General features: G+C 44.5%; 1 protein-coding gene across 4 annotated transcripts in view; it reads left to right on the top strand.

The window, feature by feature from the left end:
* Positions 1-13,629, top strand: part of AFF1 (ALF transcription elongation factor 1) — a 67,114-nt gene that overhangs the window by 9,801 nt on the left and 43,684 nt on the right. For all 4 annotated transcript variants that reach the window (XM_064416749.1, XM_064416747.1, XM_064416746.1 and 1 more), the window contains exon 2: positions 13,235-13,355. In XM_064416749.1, coding sequence (XP_064272819.1) covers positions 13,235-13,355 — 121 coding nt within the window. The remainder of the gene's footprint in view (positions 1-13,234; positions 13,356-13,629) is intronic.

Here is a 13,629-nt window from a genome sequence, read left to right as displayed (position 1 = left end):
CTTTTAAGTTTTCAAGTCCCCTTCAAAAGGATGTTCCTGGTAAAGAGCTCTGCTTGAGCTTGTGCTCAAAAAGAATTCTCGACCTGGAGCTTTTACACAGAGAATGGGTTTTGCATGTGTATAAGCAAGTGCTCAAAATGGATTCCTGATTCACAGCTTGAAACTGAGGAGTGACAGAAAAAGAGATGTAGAAAAGGGAGGGATGTTAACCTTACAATTTCCTGTGTTCTTTCTCTGTTGTATACATTACTACAAGCTCCACGTTTCTAAGTAGGGCTCTTAAGTGAAAAAAATGGAAGTTAAGGCACAATTTGCTAGTTGGGAAGGATTCTAAGAACTGTTCTGAGGATGAATGGATGTTTCTAGAAAAACAGAAAAATGAATAAATAGTGAGACTCTTTCCTTACTTCCTTTTTTTCAAGTGGCTTCCAGAAATACTTACAGCAAGTTTTGCTTTGCAGAATTTTACTCTTTTTTTCAGCCTGTGCTTAGTCACTGTGGTAACCAAGAAATTGGGCAAGATGGAAACGTTACTGAATGTGTTAAAAAGTGTGTGTAGAGAATGTTATCCCGTAGTTCCAAATTATTATGATCAACTTGTATTTTCTTGAAAATACCTAGCATTCTACAGATGGCTTGGCTGGATGTTACCTGGGTTATGTGAGGTGCCAGCTGCTGTTGGGGGTGTTATTCATTCTGTTTGTGGATGTTTCATGAATGAATTTCGGGGCCAGCGAGAGAGTACAGAGAGATGAAGCAATCCTGAGTCAGCGCATCCCTGTGACGATGCAGGAAGCTGTCTGCTTGGACAAGGGTTGTTCAAGGGGCTTTCTGTGCTTGGCACTGAGTGTAGCTCTGGGCAGGCAGTCACGGGGTGAGGAAAAGTCCAGCAGCCTGCATGTAAGAATGTAAAACCTTCTCCAGGAGCTCAGTGGTTCCTGTAGGCATCTGCCCTGTTCCTTGGTGAGCAGAGCACAGACCTCCTGCCTCATCCTGAGGGCAGGGAGTGACTGGTGTTGGGAACACGTGTGGGAGGGCAGGGATGAGGAACCCCTGGGAGAGGCAGCGCTGATTCATTCTCCTCCCAAGTCTGTTGCCACCATGGTGTTGAGGGCAGGAACTCATTGGCTTTGCCGTGAAAATACTCGTAAGGGCACAGGCTTGGAAGAGCATTATCAGAGAAGGTGGTATATTCCCTGGAAGGTGCCCTGAGTCACCTGAATGGCTTTTCTGTCCACTGAGTGGTCAGAATGCTGGATGTGCCTGGTGAAACTCCTTATGTGTATTTCTGAGGAACTTTGGTGTGATTTTTCCAGCCTTAGTCACAAGCTTGGGGTGAAATCACCACAGTCATTGCCTAGGCAGATGTGACTTCCTTTGGCTGTCAGGTTTTGCTCCTTAAAGAGGTGGTCAGTTTTCATGGAAGTAGAACAATTCCTTGACAATTTCTGCTCTGCTCTTAGAGGCACAAGAAATGAGGCTGTGTTTACAGAGGAATGCACCCACTCCCAGGTGTCCTGGCAGGTACTCTTCCCCAGTTCCACCCAATCTCTTGGCAGCAGTCACTACCTTGACTGCTTATGCCACACTGGCCCATGTGCAGTTGTGCTGCCTGTCCTGTCCCTGTTTTTGGAACCCTGCCTAAGAGGAGGGTCTCTGTGGACCCATGAGCACCTCCTGCCCATCCCGGGCTGCTTCACAGGGCTCTGACTGACAGGCATCAGCTCATGAGGCTCCTGCTGTTGCATGAAGTTGTTTGCTCAATTGTTTAACAAAGTGCTTTTAATGGAAACATAAAACCGGATAGAAATACAAAGCCTAATGGAATAATCTCTTAATTGCAGTGCTGTAAATGACTATTCAGCACATGATTACTGTACTTCCAGGGGGAACAGCGAGGAGGAAAGAATATTGAATGAAAGACACTAAACACTTCAGCTGCTAAGAATGATGATTTATTGCCAATCTGTGCATCGGGCTAAGCAGGGCAAATAAACTGACAATAGTAAGTGCTTTTGGAGGTAGAAATTGCCTCATTCAGGGGATTCACTGTGTGCAACATGTAAATTCTACCAGGATAAAAGCACAAAGAGTGATTAATTAATAGTGGCGAGATACTCATGCATGCAGTGTCCTTAGGCAACCCAGAAAAAGTATTAATCAGCACATTGCCCAATTATTGGCAGATAACTCCTGCTATGTAGTAGTTTGCTACTTCAGCTAGAAAATACATTGTCCCTCTGTCTCCCTGTGAAAATCATGGGGTTGCTGTGTTACGTGGTTCGCATAAAATACCTCATGTTTTTAGGCAGCCGAGGAGATGTGCTCAGAGGCACGTTGACATTATCATGTCAGTGGTAATGCCTTTCAAGATACATTAGTCCTTAGAGGAACTGTGTCCATCCTTCAGATATCTCACCTGGGTTAGGCAGCAGCAGGTGCAACAACTGTGAGCCGGGTGTTGAGCTGGCTGTCGGTTTGGTGTACAGCTGTGTGCTTTCCAGAATAGGGCATGGTTAGCAGGGAACACGTTCTCCAGGAGCACTCAGGTGCTGCTCAGGGAGGCGAGGTAAAGTGCTTTGGAATTGGCCTTGCTGGCTCCCAGCTGCACTCCCTTTTCCCAAGGTGGTTCCTGGATTGCCGGTGCTGCCTTAGGCAAGGATGCCTGACTTCACCTGCCTGCAGAAGCCCCTGTGCTGCTCAAGCCTTTCCTGGCACGTCTGGGACGTGCCCGGTGCCTGCTGGGCTCTGCCAGGCGCACGCAGATGCACAGCCAGCACCAGGCTTGCGGCAGGCAGCTCCGAGGTTTCCAGTGTTTGCAGTGGCCTCGGCAGTGCCAAAGCCGTGCTGCTGTCCCGTGGGAACGGGAGCTGGCTGTTGCTTTGGTGCGAGCCAGAGGGTGAAGTTCCCACTGCCTGCACGCAAGTGTGGCTAATGATGGTGGAGCTGAGCACTTGCCTGTTTCTCAGCCTGCTTCCAGTACCAAGGGAAAACAGGTGGTTTTCAAACAGAGATGCATATGATCTGGTGAAAACGTGGCTTGTGTTTGGTTTGGGTTTTTTTATTGTTGTTTTGGTTTGGTTTTTTGGTTTTGAATTGGAAAAACAAAAATATGTTGAATAATTGTGTACAGAATTGAAGTGGGAAAGTATTTGTAGCCAGTTTATTATTATTCTTTAAAGGGATAGCTTTTTGCAGTTGCTAAAAGTAACAGTTTATGTAAACGTTCTTAAAGAGCAGGAAAAAGGAAAGATAAGATACTTCAGAGTGTATTTTGGAGAGGTATATGCTTTGCAGTGTGCATTAGGCATGCATCAGTACCTGCCTAATGCACCCTGTCATGGATTATTGCTCTTGCTTAGATTGAACACTTGCCAAGTTCTTTCAGAATGACAATGAGCTGCTTTGTTCAGGCTGATGATTCGACTGCAGTTTGAAACTCCAGCACAGAGAGGTAGTCGGCTACAGAGCATGTGCACCTCTTAATAAAATGGAAAAACAGATAGAAACCATAGGAAAGTTAGCAGGCCCTTCTGTGTGTAGATGAAAAAAACTAGAAAATACTTCTGGAATAATCTGGCAGAGAATGCAGGAAAGATTTTTAAATAGGCTTTTCAGCATATAAACAGATCTTTTCAACAAACATTGCTAATCTTGCTATGCTTCTACATAGTCCTTGCTATGCAGATAAGACTTGTCCAACCTGTTTCTTAGTAAATGCTGTTATGTAAGTGAAAAACTCAAAAGGATAGGAAACCTTTCTTTCATGCGTGATGTGTTTGCTGCTAATTCCTATGAAAGTATGAAAGAATTAATCTCTTTCATGTTCTTTAACTTTTCTGAATCTCAGTTTAGTTACAGTACTATCCTGTTCTGAGCATGTTAGATTTTATTTACTCAGTTGTTTGGGAAGGATTTACAGTAAGAATGTTTCACAAGAAATGTTATGAAGTTGCTCTTGTGTTTAATAGGTTGCAGGGAATTAAAGATTCAGGAGGCAGTGTTGCACATATCCATATTTCTGAGACAGTTTCAAATGCTCATATTTGCAGATTTTGCTTTTGATATGCTTCACAGCAAATTAAACCACTGATAGCATTTGATGTGGGGTTAATTCTTTGAACAGCTTCAGGTTTGCAGTCGGGAAAGGAGCAATTCTCAGGCTGATGTTACATTTTACACTCTGGGCTTTGAGCTGCATTGAGCTGTCGGCTCCAGCAGCCTGTGTTGGCCCTCAGCTGGGATGGCCACGGAGGGAGGAAGGGAGGACCCTTTGGACTGTGCAGGAAATCTGAGGTGAAAGGCTCTTGGGCTCTGCAGAGGTCTCACTGCCAGCCCTCTCAAGCTGTCTGACAGCATTTACAACATGGATGAAGCCATGTCTTTAAGAAAGGGGGATTTGGGGGTGGCTGAAGGGAGCCAAGCTAAGCTGAGCTGTGTGTGAAGTGAGAACGTGGCAGTACGTGTACGTTGTGGCACCTGTGGGCCACATGGCAGAGTGACTGATGGAATAGGAGCTGCTTGTCAGAGCAGGGACAAGGTCAGCTGATAGCAGGCTCCTGGGGAAAAACCAGTGATACATTCACTTGGCCAGATGTGCAGGGATGGTAGCTGTGTGAGGAGAAGTGTTGTGTGAGAAGGGGTTTAAAATGCACACCCATCGAGCAGCTGCTCACTAAACATTTTGGGTTTTCTTCTATGAACTATGTATCTTGTTGAAATTCTTTTTTTTTACTGTGGTGGAAAACAGTAATGTTGGGGGTTTTTTTAGTGGCATTTAGGAAATTCTGTTAAATCAATGAACAAAAGACGTGTCCACTTGAATAATTTTAATGTAGTCCTAAAATAGAAAATTTACTGCATTTGACTTTCTGCACATGCAGTAAGCATTTCAGTATCCTCACAAAGAACTAAGGTAGTAAAATAGATGGTAAGATTTGAATCTTTGATTTAACTTGAAAAAGTATTTCACATAGAAAATTAAACATTAGTTTTCTGAAATTGAACAGCCGATATAACCTAGATTGTTATTTTTCTTTTTTTACATTGCTGTAACTTGCTTTTTATCTTAAGGACATTTAGCTGAGAGTTCTTTCAAAGCTTTATCATTTTTATGAGGATGCTGGAGAAACTGTAAGTGGGTTGGAGGGGGACCATCGGGCTTTGTTTGACTGAGTACTTCTGTGCTACATGAGGAATAAAATATTTGGATATCGGGTGGGAAGAAACACCAGGTCTAAGCAAGCATGGCTTAATTTCCTATAACCACTAAGGTGGAAATGTGTATGAACCAAAATGTTGCAATTGTGTGAAAAAATGAATTAAAATAGGACTGGGAAATTAATATGTAAGATAAAAATGCTTTTTCTTGATCCCTTAAATATTTGGTTCCTTTTCAGATAGTACTAGTTTGCAACAGCCTTTTAACCTAATCTCTCATGGTTTACCAGTAAAGAACATTGTTTTAGAGCATACTTTAAAGAAATAGAAACCTGATTTCATTTTTACATTCTGCTTTTTGTGCATTACTACTGCAAACGCACAGTTCTCTTGCTGCCTTTAAACCTGTTGATTTTACTGAAAAACAATAACAGCAAAAGGGGCAAAAACAAATGAACAGGTAGGATAGGCTTTATATAAGGTAGAATGTAGGTTGTACCCTATGCATTTTCCCAGGCAGGCCTACAAAAGTTCATCCCAGGTGCTGGGTTTCTGCCATTGAGATGGGGAATTCAGAGGCAGATGGGTACAGTGGGAGATTTCATGCACCACTTCACTGAAGAAAGCTTTCAGACTGCTCGGGCAGCAGCTGATAACCACTTCTGACTATTCAAGTGTGCCTTGTCAGTGTTAGAGACACTGATACTGTGCTAGTGGTGGGTGAGTTAATAAAATATCACCATCCTGCCTCTGTTTCCACTGGGGAGCCCCTTGTCCCCGTGCTGGGCAGTTGTGCACACATGTTCACGCTCTGAAAAGATTGCTGCTCACCATGTGGTGGTTACCCTGCTCCTGTTCTCATGGATCTGATTCAAAGAGCCCTGCCAGAAAGATCTGGCTTAGAGATAACAGCTGAAGCCGGGCACTGAAGTGCAGAGTGCTGGAGGATCTGGCCAGGCTTAACAAAACTTGAGATTTTGGCACTCTTCCACCGATTTTACTTCAGTCACATAATTTTCCTGAGCTGGGGTTTGTAAGACAATGAGTTAAATTTGTTTACATGTCTCAGGCTGACTTAAACAATCAGGAGAAATGCATGATGTTTTTTATTGTAAGTGACATGTAGATAATCAAGAGGAAGAAGCACTGTGGGAGGGAGTAATGCTGCAGGGCAGTCCATTCCCAAGGAGCGAGAGGTGTTCCAGGTGCTGTTAATCCTGGTGGAGAGCAGAACGTGTCAAGCTGAGTCTCTAATGGGTCTACTCACCTTAACTTCTCTTGCTGCCTGCCTACTACCCGAACACTGACTTAATCCAAATTGCCCCTGTGCTGCTCTGGCATGGCCCCGTGTGAGTTCAAGTCTACACGCTCAGTTCACGGCAGTTGCCAAGTGCTTTAGCTCCGTTTTCATGAAGGGAAAAATGCAGCTGGCAGCAAGCTCCAGGTGCTGCGGAGGCAGGGAAGTGCCGCTGGAGCAGTTGTGCAACAGCGGCTGGGGCACAGGCTGGTGACCCTGCTGTGCCAGCGTCCCTGTGCTTGCCCTGTGGCAAGTCGGGGATAATGCCAGCTTGCATTTTGTGGATGAGAGACTCCGTGACTGCAGCTGACTTTTAAATCCATAAAAATGGGGAAAGGTCACTTCTGAGAAAATCGTGGGTGAGTCAAAGTTCCCTCTCGGTTGGAGCAGGATCTGCTCAGCAGGGAATGCCGATTCTCCATGGAAGCGGATTCTCAGACAAAGGCAGGATGTAGCACGCTGTCAGAGGGATCTGGGCGTACCAGCTGAGCCTGACCAGATTGGCCCTGGGTCCTCTCTGCGAGGAGCCACTTGGGGCTGGGTGAAAATGTTTGCTCAGCTGTGCAACAGAGCAGTGTAGATGAGTTAGAAGCAAATTGATGCTTCCCCTTTTGATACGGAGAGTAAAGTTTAGAATAACTTACTTTTCACTGTCACCTCTGCAAAATAAACCCATTGGGGCAGCTGTTTTATCCGTACCCTGACAAAGGTAACTTTTTTGATCCTTGCTGATGAGGTGAGAAGAGACATGGATGGGCTCCTCTTGCCTGCAGATGCTGCTCACATGGAAGTTCAGTCTTGTCACGGTTGGGTCACCGCAATCGAGGCTGCCTGGTGTGCAGCTATGAGAGGGCTCTTAAAATCTGGGGAACTCGTCTCGGACTCGGGTCCCATCCGAGGCTGCACTTCCAGAGGTGCTCCATCAGCTGCAGCCAAGGCGCCAGCAGCTTGGATTCTTTCTCGCATACCCGATCTCTGAAATAGCACGGGAGTTGCAGATCTTTACTCACCTACCCACAAAGACACGCATGCCTTCGGGGCTGGATGGCAGTCAGACCACTCACGTGGCTTGAGGAAATCCTGGGATGTGTGCCTGAGCCTGCCGCGTACAGAACGCCTTGCACAGGCAAAGCGGTCAGGATTTTTCATTGCACATACCCGGTGATTTAAATTTTTCACATTTCCTGCTTTGCCTGCCACATCCAGAACAAACAAAGCCTTAAATTCATCAACTCCTTGTCTGCTTTCCTTGTAATTACACTTCACACAATCACACCTTCTTAAAAGCCCTTCTAATATATTTGCATTTAAATGGAGAATGACAGCTTTCGTGTTCCCCACTAACTTATAATTAACACGTTTTCTGACTGTTCTATTAACGTCACCTACATGGGGAGAGGCTGAAAGCCTGGGTTACTTTAGAGACTTCATATTCTGCAGCATCACAAGTGCAGATGCTGCCTCTTGGTTTTTTCAGGTCTTCGGCTATGGCACCATAGTTATGTGCTCTATAATTGTCACATTTTTTTCAGATTTCCTAAGCTGCTGTTGTACATGGCAGTTTATAGCTAAATAATAGATTTTAAGCATTTCAGGGTGTGAGGGAAAGTCCAAGTCATAAGCTTTTCACTTGTTTGCCTTTCTTGAATAGGCACCAAAAAAAGGTTGTTACTGTCATTTATTTGCATCTTTTGACAAATCTGCTTTTTCCTCTTTTGAGACTTCAGTGGTTCGTGGACCACAGGTTGAGAAATCTTGGTGTGTTTTTAAGTGCATAGCCATTTGCACTGGGGTTTAAGTTCAGTCTATGAAGGATCTGTCATGTTTGAAGAACATCTGAGAGTTCCCAGTTCCTGCAAAAGTCGCCGGGCGCTGCAGGGGCTCAGTTCTTAGGAAAAGATCAGGCTTACTCCTGGGAACTGCTTGATGATCAAAGGCCTATTGATGCTGAAAGGAAGCAAAAGCCTTTTAATGGCTGAGTAATGAATATAATTTTTAACTTGGCAACAGTGGGAGGAAACAAATAAGTAAGAATTTGAACCCAGAGATTACCATAGGAGAGGCTGAGTGAGAAGATGATTAATGTTACAAAAGTAGAACTGTTTTTGTTTGTTTTTCTGGCAAAGGCCAACTTAGCTTCTACTTAAGCAAAGTGGCAGCTCCCTTCTCCTGCTGCAACATCCCAACCTTCTCTGCTTCAATTTTTTTTTTTTTTGTGTAACCTAGAGGGCTCTGTGTTTAAAACATAAAAAGAAGTGTATTTAGGATCTTGTTTTTCATATGCTTTGAAGGAAAGGTTGCAGCAGTGCCACATTTTCTTGGAATGCTTTTTTTGTCCAAAAATATTTGACAGGAGCTTTCTTACAGTCATTGTAGATAAACAGATGGGCTGTGAGGCCTTGACCTCTTGCTCAGTGGGTCTGATGCCCCTGTCATATAGTCAGTAAACGGGGCTGGATAGATGTGATGAATTGAAGGAGCTAGAGGAAGCAAAATCTTGAAAAGCTAATTCCAATTCATATCACTTCAGTGTGAAGATATGTATTTTTGGGAAGCATGTACCAAAGCTGATTGATGATGATCATGATGCAGAAAATTATTGACTAACTGTGCCATCTGTTGTACTTCTACCCTATGTTTTTCTCTTACCACTTGTGTATGTTCAAACTGTGTATTTTCTGAGAAACAGTGTTTGATGTGAAACAGAACATGAAAGATTCAGCAAGTCACAACTTGGCGATGTCTCCATAAAGGAAAGGAAGCAAAGGCTGGGACAGGGAGTTTTTGGTGCTATTTGGTATTAGCTGTAGTGTTGTCCTTCCATCTGCTTGTGTTGCAGTTACTTCAGGCTGTGTAGGTGATACCAGTGCGGGAGCTGAGCACAGCTGTGATGCTCAGGAGCTTTCTGTGCCATGACTTTATCCACATTTCTTTTCAGGCTGTTGGGCTGATGAATGAAACTGCATATTTAATCTTTGCAGATGTGATCTTGGCTCTATAAATTGTGGCAATTATTCTGTGGAGATTTTAATAGGAAACGAGCAGGGGTGATGCAGCAAGGCTGTTGTGATGCATCTTTATGATCTGTTTAATTGTTTTCTTGGGGATGATGTGTCTTACCTTAAGCAAAAATACATCTCTCAATCATGATCAGCATTTTCTCACATTAAAAAAGAATCAATGTTAATGACAAAACAGCTTCAATAAACTTGTGTTTTCCTGCAGTTGTACTAAAATGAAATGTTTTGTCTCAGTGTTTCAGAGGAAGAGGTTCTGCATATTAAGAAGGAAGTGAGTGTTTTCTGTGTGTTCGCTTTTTAACCTTTTCTGCCTTCCTTCCTTGCTCCTGGATAATTCCTTTTGGGAGCCAGTGCTAGATCTTATTACAATTAAAGCAGATTTTTATTTTCATTTCATTTTCACTTGGAGAACACACGGGACAGAAGAGACAGAATTTCTTCCTGCTCCAGTCTATTCTTTGAAAATGTTGTCATGGTCTGGATTGTCACATATCAGCATTTGAACCTCTGTAGTAAGGGCTGGCATGTCACTGAGAGCAGCCTCAGAGCACGTCGGTATTTTATGGCTTCTGTTACAGACCCCAGTCTGGATGATGCTGTGAGTCAGGGTGTGTGCTTTGCTGAACTTCCTGAACCAAGTCCTTATTATGGGAGCCAGTGCAGTGCCTTCACCTTGGGCTGCTTTGAGCCCAGCAGAATTCTACTGTTTCAGTCTGTATCAAAGCACTATTTGGGATTTTTTGGGGGGTGGGGGTGATGGTGATTTGTGCATGTGTCCCCTAACTCCCAGGCTCCCCTGTGCTTGGTGCGTTGGTGCCAAGCCTCGAGGTCCAATTTCCCCAAGCATTTCTGCAAACCAGTAAGGAACAGCTGGGGGTGGTTTTGAGCTTTTTCTTGAGTTCTCATTCTAGGAAAATCTGAGTATCAAAGCTGCGAGCCTGAAGAGGTTCCTGAGGAGCAGGAGTTGGGGTTCTCCCCGCAGCTTTGGCAGCAGCAGGGCTGGGGCTGTGCGTGCGCGAGGGACGCCGTGCCGGAGCCTGGCAGACGGTGTCTCCGCATGGGTTTCCTTGCTGGCGCCTGGCAGGACATGGAGACCTCCTCTCCTCTTGGCACGGGGCCACGCAGGGCCTGAGCTTTCTGCCTGGCTTCCTGACACTTGACCTTAGGGAGCTGCTGTGTGAGTTACAGCATAGCCCAGTTTTCAAAAAGTTTTCATGACATCTATATGATAAAATAGAATTGGAAGGGGTTTGGGCTCTTCAGGCAGTTAAAGGTCTTGTCTGCAGCTTATAGAAGGGAAGGCTGCTGCTCTCAACTGCTTTGTTAAATCAGTAGCTACTTAATGTTTTTGCCCCTTAGCCTTCTGCTTTTGAAACTGTAGCTCCTTCTATTCAATGAAGTTGGAGGAAAACTCGGAATGAAAATTACATTGACCCGATTCAGACAGGGCAGAGGGTGGATGGTGATCCCGAGCAGCAAAGGGGAGGGAAGTGACCCCTGGCCTGACTGCAGGGCCAGCTGGCTGTGCATGGCCAGCAGCCCGGGCCACTGTGCCCCGTGAGGGTACTGAAGATTGAGCAGTGCCCTGTACTCCTGTACCTGTGTGAGCACCCGTGTCCGCTGTGAGGTTCCCGAGCAGGCATCTTTGTGTCCTCTTAAACCTTCAGGAACTGGTGCTACGGCAGATAGGCAGTGTCCCTGCCCTTCCCCTCCATCCCCCCTCCTTCCCCCCTGCACACTCTTTAGAAAGAATTTATTGCTGGGAAGAGAGCTTGGGGTCAAGGAAGGTTCAGGGAAAGAAAAGGCCTTCAGAGGTATTACAGCTGCTGTCTTTGCAGCAGGCAGCACGTAAGTTGTTTTACATTCTGTGTCAGGCTACATATAGGAAACATAGCTACTTCTCATCATAAATATTATTGTTGTGAGAGACTCAAGTGGTTTAGGGTTTTCCTTTTGTTTGAATGTGATCAGAACCGCTGAGCAAAACAACTTGATTACTTTGAGTTTGGGTGCTTGCCAGCCTAGAAATAGAAGGACATCCGTAATCCACATGGATGTAAGCACTGTGTTTTAGTAAAAAGTAATTTTCAGGGTCATAATATGTGGCCTGCCTTTTTGTGAAAAAACACATTCACTTAAAAAAACCAACACATTTGCAAGCATACCATTTTAGATAGTAAATCTAGCCAATATTGCTTCCAGTCTGCCTTACAATTTTTCCTAAGTTTTTGTGTTTTGCAGCTGGTGTTTCCCACACCTGACTGCACAAAGCTTTTCTGGCACACACAGCGCAACTCCCCAACTATCTGCTTGTAGATAGGAAATTGCTGACATGCAAAATTACATCACATGTACAGGGAAAATGGTTCTATTATACAGTTTATTACAGAAGGATTGTATATATTTACTGAAGCAGTGGTCAGTGATTCCTGCTTTCTTCTTTTTTCTTTTATGAACCTTTAAAATTGTTTGCAGGAGTAGGGTACATAGCTATTACTGTACTCTTCTGTTTTGCTATATTTGGAAACAGTTTGACACTGGCAAAGTTGGAAACTATGCTAAACGTGCACAGTGTAACCCCTGAATATGTTTTTCTGCCTTAGTGGTACAAGTACATCCTTACTTCAGTTCTGTATATAGAAATTTGCCATCTGTCAGCATCATTTTCCAGAGCTCCCACTGCATCAGGAAACCCCCTCTGCAGCAGTCAGACGTCTTGGTTAGTTGCTACAGCAAAGCCAGTCCTCTGCCTCTCCTCTAGGGATGATTAAACTTTCAGTAGGTGGCTGCTGGTGTAACATTTGGGAAGATGTCACTGGTGGGGAGGACGAGGCTCTTCCTTTGCAAAGTGAGCACTTGAGAATTTGCAAGTATGAAGAGCAATATAGGAATTGTATGTATACAGCAGACTGTGCAGTAGAGTAGAAATAGGGCAGGAGAGAAATGCCTGCATGCTTTTCCTTCCCCAGTGTCTATAAAGATTAGAGCAAGAGATTCCCATGTTTTGCAGTAGAATTTCATGGGCAAGGTGCAGTTTAAAGGATCTGGCTTTCCTTGAAATCTTTCTGCTGTGCATGTGACTCAGGTTTACTGGTGCTTTGGTGTGGGGCTGCTGGAGTTGAGTGCATGCAGATGTCATTGAGGAGGAACAGGGGGATTTGACCTGGTGTTTTCTGAGTTTCTGAGACCTTTCTAAATATGTTTGCATGGTTGCTTTAAATGCAGCTGCATGGGTTTCCTGGTGAGCAGCTTTCAAGCCTGTTTATTGCCAAGTAGCATTGCCTTGTTTTTTGTCAAGCAGGCAAAGTTTGTTCTTTGAAAGTGACAATATCTTCAGCATAATGGATTCTCTTTTACTCCTGGGTGAAGAGTTGAGGTGGAAGTCTGAAGAATAAGAATGTTGGTTTTTCACAGTTATTGTTGCAAATGGATTTGCCAGCTGGTGTGCTTGTCATCCCCACTGACTGCTCCTCAGTTTGTTTCACAATGAAATGGATGGATAGCTTTTTCCTTCCCACTGTTTCTGAAGGATGGTGTCAGGCGTAAAAGTCACTGAGAAGGATGCATATACCTTGTTGTGTGCAGCAAATTCTTGATGTAACTGATTTGTCAGCTGTAACTATCCCATGGATTTCAAAGTTGCTTTCATTCTGGGTGTATGCCATTGTCTGAAGCCAGGGTTTCTGTACAGAGCAGATACTTGTTGATAACACCGGTGTACCATGTTAATCATCCTTCCTTTCTCTCCTTCCTAAAGCTTGTGCAATGAGGACAGAAACTTGCTGCGGATTCGAGAGAAAGAGAGACGGAGTCAGGAGGTTCTGGAAGACAAAAAACAGTTCTCTGAGAAAACTCCCCTCTTTGCAGAACCCTACAAGGTAATGTTACGGGGGGTTGGGAGGGGAAGAGGAGAGCTGTGCTCTGCCGAGGGTGTAGCAGACTTGAGCATGATAAATACAAACACAGCATCTTCCCAATTCCTCAGAGAGTATGTGCTTGAATCTCTGTTGGTTGTGCAAGAGCAGCATGGACTTTGGGCTGGCCTCCTGTAGTTTGAGGGAGGGTGCTGAGGAGTAGCTTGGCTGTCTGTCTGTCTGCAGCTGTGGGTGTAACAAATGAATCTGATGTTAGCACTCCTGGAGGCTGCAGGTG

This window comes from Passer domesticus, chromosome 4, assembly GCF_036417665.1.
Source record: "Passer domesticus isolate bPasDom1 chromosome 4, bPasDom1.hap1, whole genome shotgun sequence".
Classification (NCBI taxonomy): Eukaryota; Metazoa; Chordata; class Aves; order Passeriformes; family Passeridae; genus Passer; species Passer domesticus.
This window is presented reverse-complemented; position numbering and strand designations above follow the sequence as displayed.